Source organism: Dermacentor andersoni, chromosome 8 (genome assembly GCF_023375885.2).
Source record: "Dermacentor andersoni chromosome 8, qqDerAnde1_hic_scaffold, whole genome shotgun sequence".
Lineage (NCBI taxonomy): Eukaryota > Metazoa > Arthropoda > Arachnida > Ixodida > Ixodidae > Dermacentor > Dermacentor andersoni.
The window spans coordinates 123,582,883-123,603,824 of NC_092821.1; the positions used below are offsets into that span (position 1 = coordinate 123,582,883).

The window sequence follows — 20,942 nt, forward strand, 5'->3', positions numbered from 1 at the left end:
TCTATTTCATGCCCGACCCCAACACTTACAGGGTCAACACGAAGACGAATTTTATACACTCAGAGCAGTAGCGTAGCGCTTCGCCAGGGAGTTACCATCGCCTTGTGTCATGTCTATCGCGCTAAAGTACATCATGCTTATAGTCATAGCCAACTATGCAAGTTTTCTGTTGCGCCAAGCTACGCTTCTGTTCTAGGTATGTACAGTGAGCTTCATCTACAGAAGTATTTTTTACCGAATCGCGTTAACGACTAACCCACCGAGAGAAACCTGAGGGGAAAAAGAGCGTGCGAGACGTACCGAAAAAATTCAAGTTGAAGTCCTCCCACGAGTGGATGTCGTGGTTGATCATGATGACCAAGTACTCGGCCTTGTCGGTCAGTCCCCGCATCCTCATGGCGATGAGCAACGTCTGCAGGTCCCGGTAGTTGCCCAAGTACACGTAGACTGCGCAATGAACGTGCAGACGACGAGCATGAAGCAGACGACAAGCAGACGACAGTCAAATCCATTTCAGTCTGGATGAGTATAAAAGGCCCATCACGGAGACAATGTACTGCAAAACCCAATTATGACGAACAGGCTCATGCGCTAAAGATTGCTTGATATATCCGGTATTTTGATGTACGCGAACTCGCCTATAATGAACTCAAGAGAACCCTTGCGCTGCATTCATTATATACGGATCTGTTATCCCGGGTGAAGAAAAAAGGGCAAGGAAAAATACATTTATTGAAATATGCGTTGTAGGCGATAATCTGTTCCTGCGCCTGAGCCCCATGACAAAAGAGAAATAAAATTATCTCCCGGCATGCAAGTGGCTTTATGGCGTTGACAGCGAACGCCTCGAGTTTGCTATATCTGGTGTTCAGTTCGTTATGAGGGTCCTATCTTACGTGAATATCAGCCAGTAAGTTTCACGTGCTTGATATAGAGAATAAGCCGCTTCAATCCCACTTTCGCAATTCGCTAATTCGCACTTTTGCTCGGATTTCGAGCTTCATGGCGCACAGTTGGCGAATTGAAATACAGTGAACTCTCGCTAAACGGAACCTCAAAGGACCAGGTAAATAAGCTCCGCTTATGAAGAGTTCCATTTACCAGGAGAGTGAGCTCAAGGCCAAGCAAAATGAGTTTTTTTTTTAATGGGGCAGTCGCTTTGTTGACAACAGCATATAGTAGGTATAGCAGACCTGCCATAACCTTCTTCTTACAAAGCTGCTTCTTAAAATGTTTCCACTTGCTCACAGCCCCTGAGTAGAGCTAGGTGCACAAAACGCAGGTGTGGAGGCCTAAAAAAAAAAAAAAACAAGGTTTTATGGTCTAAACGTAATGTCTTAGGCCTAATAAAGCGTTTGAGGCCTAAACACATAACGTATTTTTTAGGCATCTACATCGCCGAGCTACATTTGCACTTTGCAATTCATCGCCTCTTTGAAAACTCGCTACCACTGACTTGGCGACCTTTGGCCAAATTTTATACTCGCGCAAAAAGAAACACCAAAATAATCATTTTCTTTCGCGGACGCTTCGCTTAGCGGCTCGTCGTCATCACGTGCATAAAGTTAACGCACCCCGTCATAACGCCGTCGCGTGCTCACAATCATTTCTTCCTAGGACTTCAGTCAACTGGAATAATCTACCTACATCTTTAGTAAGCATCAGTGACCCCACTCATATTTAAGAATGCACTAATCAACATAAAATAATATTTGGTGGCAAATGGCATAATCACGTACTTATTCGTGAACATTGTCAGCTTGGTAGAGTGTGCTCTTTCTGTATTTTCATATTATGTCAGTGTCTGTTTTTGTTGTTACGAATGCATAATTAGTTCTTTTTTTTCATAACGCTTTTGTTCCCTGCACTGTGAATTCCTTGAACTAATCCTGTATTTTTTACTCTCGGAATGTATTCTCGCCCGTCACCTCTGCAATGTACAATTATTTACCTTGAGGGTATCACAAGTAAATAAATAAATAAATAAATAAATAAATAAATAAATTAATTAATTAATAAAAGATGGTCGACTCTAGCGAGTGCGTTCGATCTACCGGGAAATTTTTGCGCTATACGCGTCGGTGCGCGCGCTTCTCTTCTCCGCAAACGGCCGTCGTCTATTTTCCTTGCGCAATCGGCGGGCGTCGCAATCAGGCTATATCGAGCTCGCAAACGCTAGAACAAAGAAAAAACAAAGCAGCGGGCAAACAAGCGCCAGAGCTCTTAACGCGTCCTCCGCTCGAGGAAAACACAGGCCGTCCCGCGCAGACTATGGACCCACGTGCGAGCGAGGAATCGGCGAGAGAGAAGAGAGAAAGGCAAACAGCACCGGCGGTGATCGCGTACTAAAAAAGAAAGAATAAAAAAGAAAGCGGAACCGGCGCTGTTCCAGGATAAATATACGAAGTCCCCAGGAAAGCTGGCGGCGGAGTTAAAGGCACAAGAGTTTGCTATACTAAGGTTAACTGAGGCGATTCTGTGCACTCTCAAATAATGTGCACCCTTGACGGTGAAAAAGGGCGTAAATCGGTCCATAACTCACACCCTTACAAACAAAGGGTGTAAGGGTGAGAGTCGTAGAAAGATTGACACCTTTCTCCAGTTTCAACGGTGTAAATTATTTCGCAGGGTAGCGCTGTTATTCGTTCAGCTACCATGGGAACGATGTATAACAAATGGATTCGTCGATATCTTCGTGCTTGTGGCTTCAGACGTTTCTTGCCGCGTTATCTATAACGGGTCTTATCTGTTGCTTTCTATTTTCGAAAGAATCATATCTATAGTATTTTATAATTCTAAACTCAGTGAGGAGTAGCAGGCTAGAGACACGCTCTCAGGGCCGACCTCTCCAACTTTCGCCATTAAGATCTACTCCTCCCAAACGCACGTAGCCAACAAATTTCTACGCACACGCATAACGATGGCGAACTGTTGCATTCATAGTGCTGTATATGTAGCGTCGAACGTCTTTATAACGAAGTGCTTGGGGCCTCTGAAATCATTCGCTGTAACGGTCACTTCGCTGTAAATGCCGCGCACCACTCCATTCACAACAGACCGGGACAGAAATATTCCTTCGTTATACAGGTAACTTCGTTGTAGAGGCATTCATCGCCCAGGCGCTCGATCGACTGTAATGTTGAAAACGGTAAATTTGCAAAGCCGCAAAGTCATTTGAAGCCAAGAGTCGTAAGTTTATGATAGTTTAGGCAAGTGGGTGTACACATGACCATCACCCCCAAGATCGCCGAAACGTATAGGGTTTCTCTTCCAAAAAAATTCGCTAGAGGAAACCCTGGCGCTACAATCGTTACCAAGCATTCCCGCTACGACTGTGAATGCTGGGTACGGCTACGTGGACTTGCCTATAATCTTCGGACTAGTTTTCTCAGACGTGCTTGTGACGTCATCTTTTATCCCGCGCACACGTATCGCGCTAAATTTCGAAGCGATCTTTCTACTTTCTCAAAAAAAAAAAAAAAAAATACGTATGAAGCAAATGTATCTGCGCACATGCATATAATCAGTGGGGAATAACTGCACTCGCAACGCAATAACTTGTTGACGTTATATATAGCACCCTTATATATAGCATTCATTGATCACGAGAAAGCGTTTGATTCAGTCGAAACCTCAGCAGTCATGGAGGCATTACGGAATCAGGGTGTAGACGAGCCGCATGTCGTGTAATTCTAATGTCCTGTAGTGTAATTCTAACCGGTTACTTTCTCTTTCTTTTTTTTCTTTCTGCAACGCGTACGAGTCTCACTAAAACCTACCGTTTGCTCTGACATGACGGTCACGTGTTGGGTTCGGCCGAACACGTTTGGCTTAAGCCGGGTTGCGAAACGCCTATAGAAAGCGCTCAGTTCGCCAGGGAGGAAGAAAGCAGTGTTCGAGATGAACCATGACAGAGACAGACAGACAGACAGACAGACAGACAGACAAACAGACGGACGGACGGACGGACAGACAGACAGACAGACAGACAGACAGACAGACAGACAGACAGACAGACAGACAGACAGACAGACAGACAGACAGACAGACAGACAGACAGACAGACAGACACAGACAGACAGACAGACAGACAGACAGACAGACAGACAGACAGACAGACAGACGGACGGACGGACGGACGGACGGACGGACGGACGGACGGACAGACAGACAGACAGACAGACAGACAGACAGACAGACAGACAGACAGACAGACAGACAGACAGACAGACAGACAGACAGACAGACAGACAGACAGGACGGACAGACAGACAGACAGACAGACAGACAGACAGACAGACAGACAGACAGACAGACAGACAGACAGACAGACAGACAGACAGACAGGACGGACAGACAGACAGACAGACAGACAGACAGACAGACAGACAGACAGACAGACAGACAGACAGACAGACAGACAGACAGACAGACAGACAGACAGACGGACGGACGGACGGACAGACAGACAGACAGACAGACAGACAGACAGACAGACAGACAGACAGACAGACAGACAGACAGACAGACAGACAGACAGACAGACAGACAGACAGACAGGACAGACAGACAGACAGACAGACAGACAGACAGACAGACAGACAGACAGACAGACAGACAGACAGGACGGACGGACAGACAGACAGACACAAAGAGAAAGAAAGAAAGAAAGAAAGAAAGAAAGAAAGAAAAGCTGTAGGAGCGGCGTAGCTGCGCGTGACGAAGTAAGAAAGGTCGAATGGTTCTTCGATAACGCGGCTATTTTCGGGGCTCGCGACAAGGCTGTAAAAGTCCCGCTCGGTACATGCGTGTAAGCAATGCGTTCTCCGACAAATTGCACACGCGCCAAAAAAAAAAAAGCGTAAAGAAAAAGAAACACCGGTGCTCTGACGCGAATAACCGTGCCGCGTTTGCCGGCCGCAAGCACGCGACGCTGACGTCGAAGCAGCGGCATGCACGCGTAATAGCGAGGCGTTGTTAAGCGCAGTTGTCAAAATAAAAATTAAAAAATTAAGAACGAGACACGAGAGAAAAAGCACTCAATCGACACTACACCCGTGATAGACAAATTCGAATCCGACAAGGTTGATACGCTGGGAGCACGTATTTTTTTTTTTCTGATGGCTCATTCGTGGGGTGTGCATAATGGAGCGAACAGAATGGGTGCCAAGGGAAGAGAAGCGCAGTCGAGGAAGGCACAAAACCTCAGTGGGCATGATGAAATTAGAAAATTCACAGGCACAAGCAGGAATCGGCTGGAGCAGGACAGGGGTAATGAAAGATCGCGCGTCCAGCACCAAGGCTCGGGAAGCGATTCCTGATTTGTTTTTTCCCTGCCGTCGATAGGGAGTACTGCCAGTAGCGAAAAACCGAGCGCAATAGATTATGGAAGAGGCTATATAAATCCACCGCGAATCCGCAAATATCATAAATAACAGCAATACTGACCGCCCCGACGGTTAAGACAGCGCCAAGACCTATAAGCTAGGACCAATCTAGTTCTTCTTTTAGGAAAAAATAACCTCTATTTATTTATCAGGGGTCATACTGCCTTTTTCTTACAAAGAACTCGGAAGAAGCTTTAGGCTTAGTAAAATCAGATGCGCCGAGAAAAGGTTTAAAGCCTTCGGTATTCAGGCAGCTGACTTCCACTATTGATTACCGCATTACGAGTAGTGAAGCTCTAGCAATTCACCACGAAACGAAGAAAGTGAAGTGGTTGCCTGCGTCCATAGGGTATCGCGCAATTCTAAGAAGATAGCTCAACGCACAAATTTAGAAGGTTTATCGGCGCCAGATAAGCTTGGCGGGATGCGCAAAGTCACTAATTGCGCGGCCGGTTCTACATGAGACGTCACCAGTAGCAGCCAACTGCCTACGTCACGAGGACAAAGACGATGAATGGTGTTTGTAGAGGGATATATAACTATCGACGAGAAGTGAAGGGTACACACAGACATACGTGCATATAAGGCTTAGAAACCCTCCGTGTCACAATGGCACGTCCATTCTGGGCTACAAGCCAGGCGCAAACAAAGGGGCCACATACCCCATCACCCAAGTAGTCGACTTCGCAAGACAGGCCAGGCCGCAAGGACATCTTCAATGGCTCAAATGGCCTATAAGTACCCACTAATACATGCAAAATAGAAAAAGAAACGACGCAGAAAGCCAAACGCCACGGAAGAGGCAAATATATTTCATCTCGAAATAATTATAACTCTTCTCAATTCTACAACCTTCTTTTCCTTAGCGCCCGCGCTCTTATGCCATAAGTTCTATCTTGGTTACAAACATGCTGAAAAATCTTGTAAAACCGCCTGCTTGTTAACCAATACTCCATAGCGGCGGGTGGAGACCTCCGGGGAAGACACAAGGAGGAAGCCTACCCTGAAGAATCCGCCCCAGCAGCAGAAAAACTATTACTAGAGCTCACTAAAGTTTTCGCTCGCTCGCTCACTCACTCACTCACTCACTCACTCACTCACTCACTCACTCACTCACTCACTCACTCACTCACTCACTTACTCACTCACTCACTCCATAGCGGCAATACGTATATGAAGCATGGCTGGAGAACAAGAACAAGAAACAGCCGGAACGGAGCAACAAAGAGCGCGCCATCGTCTTCGGAGAAGAGAAAGCTGGGGGCCACGAGCGCGCGTGCCCACTTGCTCTGCCCCAACGCGGCCCGACGGCATTCGCTGGCTGGATCTTTGCATGCGCGGGCAGGTTGTGAGCTGCGTGTCTCGCTCGCGGAAATATCGTTCCACGTCTGCCATTCTGGCTGCCAGTACCAACGCCTCCGGTCCTTTTGCCTGTACTGCATCACAGCCCTGGCCAGCTCCGAGACATGTCGACGGTTGCTGCTCCAAAACGCCACAGGAGAAGGAAGTTCCAGTCCAAGCTGTCCTTCGGTCCGACAAGCATCGGTTCCAGCAGCTCGCCCTCCAACACGCAAGCAAACCTTCCGGAACTCTTCGCCCTTCTCACGGCGCAGTCGGAGGCTGACGAATACGAGCGTCGGTGCGACGTTGCCGGAAACTCGACGGAACCACCCGTCTCCCGGCGCTTTTCGAACGGTGAGCCTCTTAACAGGAACGACGACGACTCTCAAGTGCGAAGCTCGGTCATCATCGGACAGCGCCAAGCCTTCGGACAGGAAGGAATGCGAAGCCAGCGCGTCCGATGTTGTCGAGAATGAAACCAGCTTCGTTGGAGAGGATGAAGTCATCGTCAATGAAGAGCCAGAGCCGAAGGCTCTCACCGACTACGACAAGGTCGTGAGAATCGTGCCGCAGATCTTGGAAGGAGGCCTGGCCGAGGAAGTCGACCAACTGGAGGACCTGCTGGCCACTTCGCTGGCTCGTATGTCGATCGAAGGCACGCGGACTGCCTTCCTGGACCGGCCGTCTGGATCTAGAATGGTGCACGAGAACTTATACTCGTTCATGTGTCACCAGGACCCCGAAGACGAAGAACGCGGCTTCCCATCCCTGGTCCAGGCCGGAGCTATCGCCGGGCCACCTTTGGGTCGTCCCAACGACAGCGGACGCCAGTACGCGGTGGGTGACGGCAGATCTCCAGCAGGAGTTCTTGCGAGTCCACCGTGCACGGAGAGGACGAGGGGCAAGAAGAGCCCAGAAAGAAGGACGGCTGGAGCCAGGTGCCCTCTCCTCCTCGTCGCCATTCGCGAGACCTGCAGCGGTGCAGGAAACGCGCGATGCCGAGACCCCAGACCCAGGGGGTGGGAACCTGCCCGGTGGTTTCGCGGAGCTCAAGAGGAGGCCAGTAATTCTCCGAGAGCCGTGTCCGCGTGGAGAAGCAGCTTCCTGTCAAGACCCGAGAAGCTGCTCAGGAAACCCGCAACCCCACCGCGTACTGGGGCGTAGGCAAAAAACAACCGCTCCGACGTGAACGAGCGCGGCCACGAGAGATCGCCTACGAAGGTCATGCCAAAGCATGCGGACGTCGAAAACAGTCCAGATGGCGAAGAAGCAGCAGCTCCAAGTACAGGGACCAGACGATCCGCAGGCAAGTTCACCACGGGTGCCGCGGTCACAGGGTGGCTTCTCACACATGACATTCAACGTCACCGGGAGAGAGAAGCTTGGCCACCTAGTAGTCGCACCGAAAGACGGTCTTGAAGCGTGCGGGGACCACGCGCCAGGAAGAAAAGATGGGAAAAAAGAGCCTCCGCAGGCTGCGGTGACTCGAGCGCCACTGCAGTGCGGGCTACAATTTTATCTTCGTTACTCTTGTTTGATTTCGTGACGTAACAAATTAAAAGTTGTGTTATTCGGTTACTGTCGCTGTACTTATTGGAGCCACGAATTCGGTAACACAACTGTGGTAATATTATCTACATCGCGGCAAGCGCTGCACTTACAGCCAAGAATAAGATACGGGAACGTTCGCGTTTACTTTGTCCGTCTTTCAATTGGTTCGATTGTAAGTCTCCCCGTGCAAAAGCACTTGCGAGCTCATAGCAACCGATTAATATTGACAATCTCCGGGTGCAAAAAGAAAAAAAAACATCGATTGAGCTTATCCCACGATGACTGTCGACGTTAACGCGTTTTGCATTCGAATGATTCAAAGTCTGCAGTGCGTCCAGTAGTTGAAGAATGTCCCAGCGCGCGCAGCCGTAAAATACGTCTAGACGTTCGAACTCCACAAAACCTCACAAACGCTGCCTGCCATGAGCAGCCACTTTTACACCGCTGGCCGTGTAGATTTACCTAATACGACTTCGGATGCACTATGGTGTGATTCCACAGGCTTTTTTTTAATGGCACGAGCATCGAGTGAGAGACTTGTTTCTTGCGCAGCATTTCCGGTTCACCTCTTGATACGACCGGAGGGGAAATTCAAAATAAGAAAGAATCTAAAAAAAATAGTACAGCGCAAACTTCATGGGTTTCGTTATAGATATGACATGAGAGCATAAGTTTTGTTAGAGGCTCAGTTACTGACGTGTCATGAATTATTAGAATTAATCAGAAATCGCTGATTATTGCACACCAAAGGAGAAAGCCCTAGAATTTAAGGCCCAGCCACGTGAGCCGACTTTGGCGGAAGTCGGCTCACGTGGAGTTCGTTGCGTTATCCTCAAGTTAACCTAAAGAACACCAACGCCAAGGTGCGTGCGCCACTAAAACACACCTATCACATATTCATCATCATCATCGTCATAATCATCATCATCAGCCTGGTTACGCCCACTGCAGGGCAAAGGCCTCTCTCATACTTCTCCAACTACCCCGGTCATGTGCTAATTGTGGCCATGTTGTCCTTGAAACTTCTTAATCTCATCCGCCCACCTAACTTTCTGTCGCCCCCTGCTACGCTTCCCTTCCCTTAAAATCCAGTCCATAACCCTTAATGACCATAGATTATCTTCCCTCCTCCTTACATGTCCTGCCCATGCCCATTTCTTTTTCTTGATTTCGACTAAGATGTCATTACCTCGCGTTTGTTCCCTCACCCAATCTGCTCTTTTCTTATCCTTTAATGTTGTACCCATCATTCTTCTTTCCATAGTTCGTTGCGTCGTCCTGAATTTAAGTAGAACCCTTTTCGTAAGCCTCCAGGTTTCTGCCCCGTACGTGAGTACTGGTAAGACACAGCTGTTATACACTTTTTTCTTGAGGGATAATGGGAACCTGCTGTTAATGATCTGAGAATGCCTGCCAAACGCACCCCAGCCCATTTTTATTCTTCTGATTATTTCAGTCTCACGATCCAGATCCGCGGTCACTACCTGCCCTAAGTAGATGTAGTAGGGAATACATCTATCACAGATTAGGGTCGCCTAAAGTTTTTTTCAGGAGTAAGACTGTTGTTTTCATTGTCACGTGTTCTAAACGTAAAGGGCCCCACGTCGCAGAAAATTCGGTGTCGGCGAAGGCGTAGGCCTCCTCAGTCGAGAAAATCCGATGCAACTTCGGAAAATCATAAATAACTGCAAGAGTGACCCCCTCGACGGTTAATGTAGCGCCAAGACACATAAGCCAGAACCAATCCAGTGGTTTTTCTTAGGAAAAAAAACTATTTTTTTCATCGGTAGCTCCTGCCTTTTTCTTGCAAAGAACTCGTAAGAAGCTTTAGGCTTCGTAAAATCATATACGACGAGAAACGGTTCAACGCCTTCGGTATTCACATTGCTCGAGTTATCCTATCCATTGCCACATTACGAACACTAACGCACAAGCTATTCACAATGAAAAGAAGAAAACGAAATGATTGCCTGTGTCCATAGGGTATCACGCAATACGAAGAAGATTGCGCAACGCACAAATTTAGAAGTTTTGTCGGCACCAGATAAGCTTGGCGAGATGCGCAATATCACTAATCACGTGGCCAGTTCTTCGTTGGACGTTACCCGTAGACGCCAACTGCCTACGTCACGAGGACGAAGGCGATGTATGGTGCTTGTAGAGGGATATATAACTATTGACGAGAAGTGGATGGTACACACAGACATACGTGCATAAAGGCTTCCAAACCCGCTGTGTCACAATGGCACGTTCATTCCGGGCTACAAACCAGGAATGGACGCAAACAAACGGAGCATGTACCCCGCCACCCAAGTAGTGGACACGGCAAGACAGGCCAGGCCCCCAGGACATGCTCAATGTCTCAAATGGCCTATGAATACCCACTAATATATGGACAACAGAAAAAAAAAAACACGACGAAGAAAGCCAAACGCCAGAGAATAGGCAAATTAATTTTATCTGGAAATAATTATAACGCTTCTCATTTCCCTAACCTTTACTTTAGCATGCGCGTTCTACTGCCATAAATTTTATCTTGATTACAGACACTCTCAAAACTCGATCTTGTAAAACGGCCTGCTTGTTGCCCAACACTCCAAAGCGAGAATACGTATAGGAGCCATGGGTGGAGAACAAGAAACAGCCGGAACGGAGCAACGAAGTGCGCGCCAGAGTCTTCGAAGAAGAGAAAGCTGAAGTGGCATTGAAAGCCAGGAGCCCGCGCGCACACGTGCTCTACCCCGACGCGGCCCGACGGCATTCGCTGGCTGGATCTCTGCATGCGAAGGCAGGTCGTGAGCTGCGTGTCTCACTCGCGTGACATCGTTCCACGGCTGCCATTCTGGCTGCCAGTGCCAACGCTCCCGGATATTTCGTCTGTACTCCATCACAGCCCTGGCCAGCTTCGAGAGATGTCGACGGTCGCTGCTCCGAAACGCCACAGGTGGAGGAAGTTCCAGTCGAAGCTGCCGTTCTTGGGTCCCGGGGGCATCGACTCCAGCACCTCGCCGTCGGACACGCAAGCAAACCTTCCGGTACTCTTCGCCCTTCTCACGACGCAGCCGGAGGCTAACGAAGACGAGCGTCGGTGCGACGTTGCCGAAAACGCTACGGAACTACCCGTTTCTTCGGGCTTTTCGAGCGGTGAGCTTGCGACTACTCCTGGAACGACGACGTCTGTCAAGTGCGAAGCTCGGCCATCATCGGACAGCGCCAAGCTTTCGGATAGGAAGGAATGCGAAGCAAGCGCGTCCGATGTTGTCGAGAATGAAGCCAGCTTCTTTGGACAGGATGAAGTCATCGTCAATGAAGAGCCAGAGCCGAAGGGTCTCACCAACTACGACAATATCGTGAGAATGGTGAGAGAGATCTTGGAAGGAGGCCCGGCCGAGGAGGTCGACCAACTGGAGGACCTGCCGCCCCTTCGTTGGCTGGTATGCCGATCGAAGGCACGCCGACTGCCTTCCTGTACCGGCCGCCGGGATCTCGAGTGGTGCACGAGAACTTACACTCGTTTGTCTGTCACCAGGATCCCGAAGACGAAGAAGGCGGCTTCCCATCCCTCGTCCTCGCAGGGGCTACCGCCGGGCGACCTTTGGGTCGTCCCAACGACAGCGGACGCCAGTACGCGGTGGCTGGTGACGGCAGATCTCGGGGCGCGCGTGCCGGTTCGTCCAGCAGTTCTTGCCAAGTTCGACGTGGACGGAGAGGACGAGGAGCAAGAAGAGCCCGGAATGGAGGACGGCTGGAGCCAGGTGTCCTCGCCTCCACGTCGTCAGTTGCGAGACCTGCATGCGGTGCCGGAAACGTGTGATGCCGAGGCCCCAGACTTAAGCGGTGGGACCCTGCCCGGTGGTTTCGCGGAGCTCAAGAGGAGGCCAACAAGCCTCCGAGACAGCCATGCCCGCGCGGAGAAGCAGCTTCGTGTCAAGACGGAGAAAGCTGCTCAGGAAACTGACAATCCCACCGCGTACTGGGGTGTAGGTAAGGAACAACCACTCCGCCGTGAATGAGCGCGACCGCGTGACATCACTCTACGAAGGGCAAGCCGGAGCATGCAGACGTCGAAAACAGTGCAGACGGTGAAGAAGCAGCAGCTCCGAGTACGGGGACCAGACGATCCGCAGACGCGTTGGACACGGGTGCCGCGGTCACAGGGTGGCTTCTCACACATGACATTCGACGCCACCGGGAGACAGAAGCTTGGCCAGCTGGAAGCCGCACCGAAAGAGGGACTCAGAAGCGTGCGGGGACCACGCGCCCCGAAAAATAGAAGGGAGAAAAGAGCCTCCGCAGGCTGCGATGACTTCAGCGCCACTCCAATGCGGACTACGATTTTATCTTCGTTACTCTTGTTCGATTTCGTGATGTAACAAATTAAAGGTTGTGTTATTCGGTTACTGTCACTGTATATGTTGGAGCCACGAATCCGGTGACACAAGTGTGGTAACATTATCGATAACGGGTCCAGTGGTCCATTTACAGCCAAGAATAAGATATGGCATCGTTCGCGTTTGCTTTGTCCGTCTATCCATTCGTTCGATTGTGAATCAAACCATGCAAAAGTGCTTACGAGCTCGAACCATGACAATCCCTTGACAACCTTGACAATCCTCGGGTGCAAAAAAAAAAAAAAAACCGGTGGCGCCCATCTTACGATGACTTTTGATGTTAACGCGTTTTGCATTCAATCAATGCAGCGAAACCGTATTGCTGAATACACCTTGATTCAATATCTGCAGTGAGTGCAGTAGACGAAGAAATCTTGTAGCATTAATGCCTCGGGGCGCGCATCCGAAGACCGCAGCGTCTTGAGACGCCACAAAGAAAGCTTCACAAACGCTGGCTCCCAACTGCAGCCAGTTTTGCTCCAATGGTAGTCTAGAATTGGCATTTAGCTTATCCGACCACAGCGTGATTGCACAGGCATTTCTTTAAAGAGCGAAAGCTCAACTACTCCATGTCTCACAAGGTCAGTCACCGCGTCGCAATGTCCTTGAGCCGCCGGAGCGCAGGTGTGGCAGGCGTGACATCGCACCACGTGATCCGACGCGGAGAGGCGTCGCAGCTGGCGAGGCATTCTGTAAGGGTCCACTTTGTGGAGATGTTCATTTTGTCTGCTACTGAAGTGCTGATTGGCTGAGGCGCCTCGCTGCTGTGGATGCGCAGTCCAGCCCAGCCAATCGGAACTTCAACAGCAGACGAAATGGTCTGTGCTACTGGCCGTCCTTTGAAGACCAGGATCTCCGCACCACTTTAATCTAGCTACATGGAAAAGCTTTTTCGTCGGAGAAGACCTTGAGACCACGGTCTTGCAAATCACAGTTGTGCAGAAGACCACACAATAGCTGCAGAGATTTCCGAAGGCTATCGGACTGAGCCGTCGTCTGTGATACAGAGCAGTGAACTTTCACTACGTTAGCGACATAGAAAACTGGACTTCCTATCCTTCTTATTTTTCTTCCAATGTCCCCGCTCCCCATTGCAAGGTAGCCAGCCGGGCTCGGTCTCCTTGCCTTTCATTTATCCTGTTCATCTCTCTCTGTTGTCGCAGGGTGAATGCTAATGAGGGAGGCGCCAGCGCAGATATATCTAAATACATTCGAGGCTTCATTTCCCTTGCGTCACCGTGGCGCGTCTATTTTGGAGGATTCACCAAGAATGGGAGCGTACCCAGGAGGCGTGACTCAAGTCGCCTACTCGGCAAGACAGCACCCAGCACATGTCCAATAGCCCAAGTGATATATAAAAAAAAAATTCGGCAGCACTCTTGTCACGGTGACTGTCGAGGGTAATGCGTTTAGCATTGAATTATTACAGCGACAACGTATATATCCACAGCCGAAACGAGCTATGTTGGAGGCGTGTCACTGCAGCGGCACCCCTCTTTCGCGGTTCCCTAAGCACACAATGAGGGTCATCTAACGCCGCCGCGGCGGCGAAGTCTGCTGCACGTGACCTCCGATATGGACGTCGCACCGGCGCGTGCCAATGCTTCCAGAAACGCGTCGTGCGGCAACCAGCCTCCTCTCTCGTTCTTCTTTCTGGACACGCTGCGCCATCTAGTGGCACTGTCGAGAAGTTCGCACGTGGCCTCCGAGACAAGAAGCGTGGCGCGCCGGTGCCTGATAAAGCTGAGAATTTTTCCCTCGGCTGCCGTACACTCGGTGGCACATATTGAGTGACTGAAGTTGGCAACAGGTTCACTGAACATTGGTACCTACCGATGCGCATTCGTGGGGCAGCGCGCTAGAGCGTTGGCGTGAAGAGCGTTCATTGAAACGCGGTACATAGCAAGTGCATTTGTGGCGTAGCATGCTATATAGTGCGAAGGGATACTGACCTTGAGGAACCCTTGTGGCGTGGGTTCGATTCTGCTCAGGAAAGGATAAATTTAAGGGATTTCTTTTGTCATTGTAGCGGGGCCTATTCAAATTGGCGTTGACGTCAAACACGTTCATTGAAGCGCGGCACACGCCTACTGACACATACCGAGTGGCCCGAATTGATATCGAATACGTTTAGTGGAGACCCGCACGTACCGAGTGCTCTAAATAAGCGTCGAAGAGCTCCTCCGAACCGCAGAACACAGCCAGCCTCTCGTCTACAGTGACCCATGTCGGCGTGAAAGAAAGTTCGTTGAAGAGCTACACGTACGTACACATACGTACACATTGCCACATGTGCACATTGCCGCTGGACCACAGACTACCCATGGACCTAGGAAGGTGGGAGACGTTTAGATACCAACATACATAGATACAAACATTGTTTGCCCCAGGAAGGTACACAAAGTATCCTGAGAATGCTAAGGCATAAAAAGGCAAGGAAAGCTCAGCTTTAAAACAGCCGGAACGGAGCAACATAAGAGTGTACGAGCGTCTCTCGAAGGAGAGAAAGCCGAGGCGGCATCAGGGCCACGAGCGTTCGTGCTCTCGTGCACGGTCTCCGACGCAGGCTGAGAGCATTCGCTGGCTCGAGCTGCGCGCCCTGCTCGCGTCGAAATCGCTCCACGTCTGTCGTCAGAATCTGGCTGCCAGAAAGAACGTTTCCAGAGTTTTCGCCTATTCCTCACCACAGCCCTGGCCAGCTTCGAGACATGTCGACCATCGCTGCTCCGAAGCGCCATAGGAGGAGGAAGTTCAAATCGAAGCTACCGTTCTTCGGTCCGACGGGCATCGGACTTAGCACCCCGCCGTCCGACATGCAAGCAAACCTTCCGGAACTCTTCGCCCTTCTCACGATGCAGCCGCAGGCTAAGGAAAACGAGCGTCGGTGCGACGTTGCCAGAGACGCGGAAGAACTACCCGTCTCTCGGCGCTTTTCGAACGGTGAGCTTCTGGCTACTCCAAGAATGACGACGACCGACAAGCGCAAAACTCGTACATCATCGGACAGCGCTAAGCTTTCGGACAGGAACGAATGCGAAGCAAGCGGGTCCGATGTTGTCGAGAATGAAACCAGCTTCGTTGGAGAGGATGAAGTCATCGTCAATGAAGAGCCAGATCCGAAGGCTCTCGCCGAGCCGGCGTGATCGTGAGAATGGTGCGAGAGGTCATGGAGGGAGGCCCGGCCGAAGAGGTCGACCAACTGCAGCACCTACCGGCCACTTCGATGGCTCGTATGTCGATCGAAGGCCCTCTGATCGTGGACCGGCCGCCGGGATTTGGAGTGGTGTACGAGGACTTATATACTCGTTCATTTGTTATGAGGACCCCGGATACGAAGAACGCGGCTTCCCACCCATCGTCCAAGGTGGAACCACCGCCGGGTCACGTTTGCACCGTTCCAACGACAGCGGACGCTAGTACGCGGTGTTTGGTGACGGCAGACCTCGGCTTCCTCGTGCCAGTTCATCGAGCAGCAAATCTTGCGAGCAGACCGTGGACGGAGGTGCTGGAGGAAGCTGGAACCAGGGACCCCCACCTCCTAGTCCTCAGTCCCGAGCACAGCGGGCGGAAGCAATGCCGAGGCCGCAGACCCGGGGATGGGACAGTTGCCTGGCGGCTCACGAGTTGGCGCCTTCGCCGCAGAAGCCAGTCGAAGAAATCGCGAAGCTCAAAGCGACGCCGAAAACTTCCCGAAAGAGCTTAGGCCGTGAAGTGCCGCAGCTTCGTGTCAAGATCGACAAGCTTCTCAAGAGACCGGCAGCCACAGCCCGGAGCAAGGCGGAGCTAAGGAACAGCCGCACCGTCATGAACGAGCCCACCGCCACGGACGAAGGCAGCCGTCCGGCACAGCACTAGCTAGGGACACTAGGCCACTAGATAGGGCCACTAGCTAGGCAGATAGTGCCTCCGCGGCGCCAGAAGTATCCACCACTTCGTCCCTAGGCCGAGGAAGCGCTGAAGCCGCGCGCATTTCTCACTGACCCGAGACCCCGGCCAGTGCCCCCAGTTCACAAGTAGTGCGGGATGCCAACAATGCGGCCGCCGGTGCCACGGAGAGAGTAATATACAGGCCGCTGCTTCTCCGTGCTCAGACGTTGAGAGCACACGTGACCCAGCTACGGAGGATCACCTGTGAAGACCAAGTACGGGCAGGCGATTGCGACTATAGTACAGATGAAGATGCGACCAAACTACAGGGTCCAGGAGATCCGCAAGCTAGTGGACCACTTGCCCGGGATGATATTAAACGCCATCGTGGCACTGGTACTTGGCCACTTGATAACAGCACCGCAAGAAACGCCCTGAATGAGTGCGGTGGGGGACAGTGCTTGCCGAAAAGTTGAAGAAAAAGCAGAAAAATCTCCGAGCGCTACGACTATTTCAGGGACCCCACCGCAATACCACCTACGATAATTTTTCTTTATTTTCGTTTGATTTTGTTCGCTCACTAAATAAATGTTGCGGTACTTGTTTGTCGTCTCGCCGTATTCGTTTGTGCCACGAAACCGTGGACACAGCCACTTCAGCGCCCTGGAATTCGGACAGATCGAGTGCTCAATTCGCCGTTATGGAAAGAGACGGCATCCCGAGCGCTCGCTCCGTCCGCTTTGCCGCGGGTTCGGCAGAAAATCGAGCCGAGCAAAAGCTACACTCTCTAAGCGTCCCCGTTTGCCTTGGCGAGTCCTCGGTGGTTGGGAAATAATTCCGGCAGAAACCATCTGACGATGGCCGTCCACGCGATTAGCATTCAAGCAACGTGACTGCGCGATATACCTGTTTAAGGACGTACTATCTAAAGTAATTCGGATGTTTCACGTCACATTGCTCGAAAGAGCGGGAACATGGGCCGGATCTGCACGGACCGGTAACGTCTATTGCACTGATCACTACCTCAGTAGTATACTAAAGATCACTGGCCTCTACAGTACGGTGTTCGATTGCCAACAACCTCTTCTGTTCGCCATTGTTCTGCCTCTTCTTAATCCTGGCTTAAATTTGGCCTGTATACGCTGCAGATTGTCTAATTCTTCCCAACTGGCATGGTTGAAGTACCTTACTGCACGTTCCCTTATCGATACATCAATGAACCTCGGATATTTCGTTATTCAATATGTACGCGCGCAGATTTTGACAGAAACTTCCGAGGCACCTTGTTGTTGTTGTTGTCCTGAGTGGCCGTGGCACATACCCACAGTGGGGGATTGGCCATGAATCGGGTGGTTCAATTAGGTGCATAAAAATAATAATTCAAATTGTTAACTCCCGAGGCACTTGCTATCGTACAAGGCGTTTCCTCTTCTACTTCGACGTCGCACGATTTCCGCGCCTTTCAATTGGAAGCGGCCAGGCTCCTGAATGGTCTGCAAATGCCAAACGAAGAAAAACTCACTTTATTTATTATTTCTGGTGCGGTTTGTTTCACTTTTGTAACCGAACATTTATATACACCTGCTTTGCGTCTGTTGCTTCTTACGCGTTCTTTTTTGCTCTCTTTCTTCTTCCGTTTCTTTTTACCAAGAGCACCTTGTGATTCCGTGTGCAGAAATGTCGTACGTCTTTTAATGCAATAAGCATTCCTGGAATACTTCACGCACTTTCGGGTGACTTTCTGCCGGCCTGCCTCTGTGTCTAACTGCTTTTAACTAAACTTTTGCCAGTGGGTAGTCTATGGTCGAATGATTAAAGCACTGATATCTACTATATTTCAGTAGAAATCAGTGGATTAAAGCACTGGGCGGCTGCGCAGGGAGCAGCTGCTTCGAAACCAACCATCGGACTAACTTGGACGCTGGGCATGCGGTACTCGGTACGTGCCGCTCTTCAATGAAACTCTCTGACGCCAAGTTGGGTGACAGAGTAGGTGACACTGAATATACGTCCTGCCTCTTGAATGACAAAAAAAAAATCATTCAAAATTCATCCGGTGCTGGTCGAAATCGAATAGCGCGTCATATATACATTCAGACAGTCTTCTCTGGATATGTACAGTCGAGCGCTTCTACAACGAAATGACCTGTATAACGAATGAATAGTTCTGCTACGGTTCTATTGTCAGCATGTGCGGTGCGTGACCTTTACAACGAAGCGACCTGTATAACGAACGATTTCGGAGGCGTCCAAGCACATCGTTAAAAAATGCTTTCGGCTGAATTCACAAACACGCCACGCGCGGACTTCGCGGCGGCACCGACAGATGGCGCAGCGTGTCCAGAGGGAAAAAGGTGAGAGAGTAACCCGGCTGCATACACACCTCACCCATGACGCGTCTCTGCGGTGCCAATACGGTGTGCCGTAACGTTGCTCCAATGCTAATCGCGTTGACGAGGAAATTAATCGTGAGATGTGTCCTGCCGGAATTTTTATTTTGACATATGTGCGAGTGGAGAGCTTGGCGTCGGCATGCTTGAATTCGTCTTTTTTTTCACTTTTTCCATGAAGCTATTCAATACTGTCGAACTGTACCTAGGGGTATACAGGGCTTTGCCACGTGATAATCTCTGGTTAACCTCCCTGTCTTTCCTTTGCCGTTCTCTCTCTCTCTCTCTGTTCTTACACAGCTGTTTCTTGACTTTCCCTTTCTCCCTTGGAGATAAAATATTCATTGATTTTATTTGACTTATACATCGCCTTAAACGGGATGATATTGCCGTGCGTTCAACAGATAGACAGATGACACAGTGCGTTCAACTACATAGACGACGTTTCGCTAGCGCGACGGAATTAAAAGCACGAACGGGGTGCTGCAGTCGGATAACTGACACAGGTGCAAAGGGACAAAACGATGCGCGAATGGGAAAGCCCAGTACGCACAACTCTTCCGGCTGAACAACTCACTCGTTCGCGCTCAAATTTCGCGCTGACAGCATTTGGCGGTGCATTCATGCATAGCACGTTTGGTCTCGTTACTTGCCTGTTTTATGTAGAGTTAATCGAAAGCCCGCATTGCCCCATGACAATGCCCAAGAAACCATAAGTGTGGAGTTAGGGGGAAGCGCATGTCGGCATATTCATTCACGAGTATGGTACACAGACTCATACTAAATGCACACTCATGTCAGTGGCGCCGAATATAGCGTTAGTGAGTGCCTAAGGGTGAGAGTCGAAGTGAGTGAGTGAGTGAGTGAGTGAGTGAGTGAGTGAGTGAGTGAGTGAGTGAGTGAGTGAGTGAGTGAGTGAGTGAGTGAGTGAGTGAGTGAGTGAGTGAGTGAGTGAGTGAGTGAGTGAGTGAGTGAGTGAGTGAGTACACAGCCTGCGATAATGTCAGGAACGGAATTTCCGGTGGCGACATCTCTAGCTCGGCGGTATAGTTACGAAATACAGTCATAATGATGACGATGATGATGATTACAACGAAATGGCCTTTGAATTCCCTGCCATACACTTTCTTTTTTTCGTGAGCTGCCGGTTAGTGATAGTATTAGCATTCTAAAAACAGCTCCGTTCCTAAGTTACGTAAACCGCAATGCACACAAAACGAAGCAGACTTGCTAAGCACTTTCGTCTGCATTATACATTCTGGATGTTTCCCACAGTTCAAAAGACAAGCCTAAAAAAGAAAAAAGGAATCTGGTTGAGGTCTGTGCAAGGTATATAAACTGTCTGAATCACGTGTCTTACACAAGGGGCCTCGCGCAGACTGCGCTAATGTGTGGAACGACACCGCTCTGATGCGTCGTGTACGTTGTCCAGCGGCAAGGTATTTTTATCTTTCGAATAAAAGCGGCGCAGTTCCCCGAAAGCCAACAAGCGTCTCTCTAACTATACCGCGTAGGACGCTTTGTGCCGCTGCAGCGTCGACGTCTCCAGAGGCGAAGTGGAGATTACTGCACTTTGCACTCTCGGCCTACGAAACTGTCGCGCGCTTAGGTAGCACGCACGCCTTTTCCTTCCGAGGCCGTGTTTAAGCTCGACCCGGTGTCAGTTGCGATAAAGACACGAAACGCCGCTTGCTCACCTTGAAACACCTAACGCCAGAGGGCACCACGAGTCTTTACGATCTCGATGTCGACATTATGAGTTTCCCTTATCACTGTACGCGAGTCAGGATAGGCAAAAACAACCGAATGTGCTGCCGGAAAGGAGACATGAAAAAAAAGGGGGGCGAGGGAAGATAACGCGCGGTATTTAATGGCACTTTGCACTCGTACGGCGGTGCAAGCGAGGCGACCGGGGTGCCGACCGTGACGTAAGAACGTGTTCCTTTATACTTCGGATAGCTTGTATAGTTGTTGCGACGTTACGACAGGCTTCTGCTTCATTGCGTTTTTATTGT

General features: G+C 50.3%; 1 protein-coding gene across 1 annotated transcript in view; it reads right to left on the reverse strand.

The window, feature by feature from the left end:
• Positions 1-20,942, reverse strand: part of LOC126529009 (receptor-type guanylate cyclase Gyc76C-like) — a 316,126-nt gene that overhangs the window by 44,420 nt on the left and 250,764 nt on the right. The window contains exon 6 of the mRNA XM_050176613.3: positions 301-447. Coding sequence (XP_050032570.1) covers positions 301-447 — 147 coding nt within the window. The remainder of the gene's footprint in view (positions 1-300; positions 448-20,942) is intronic.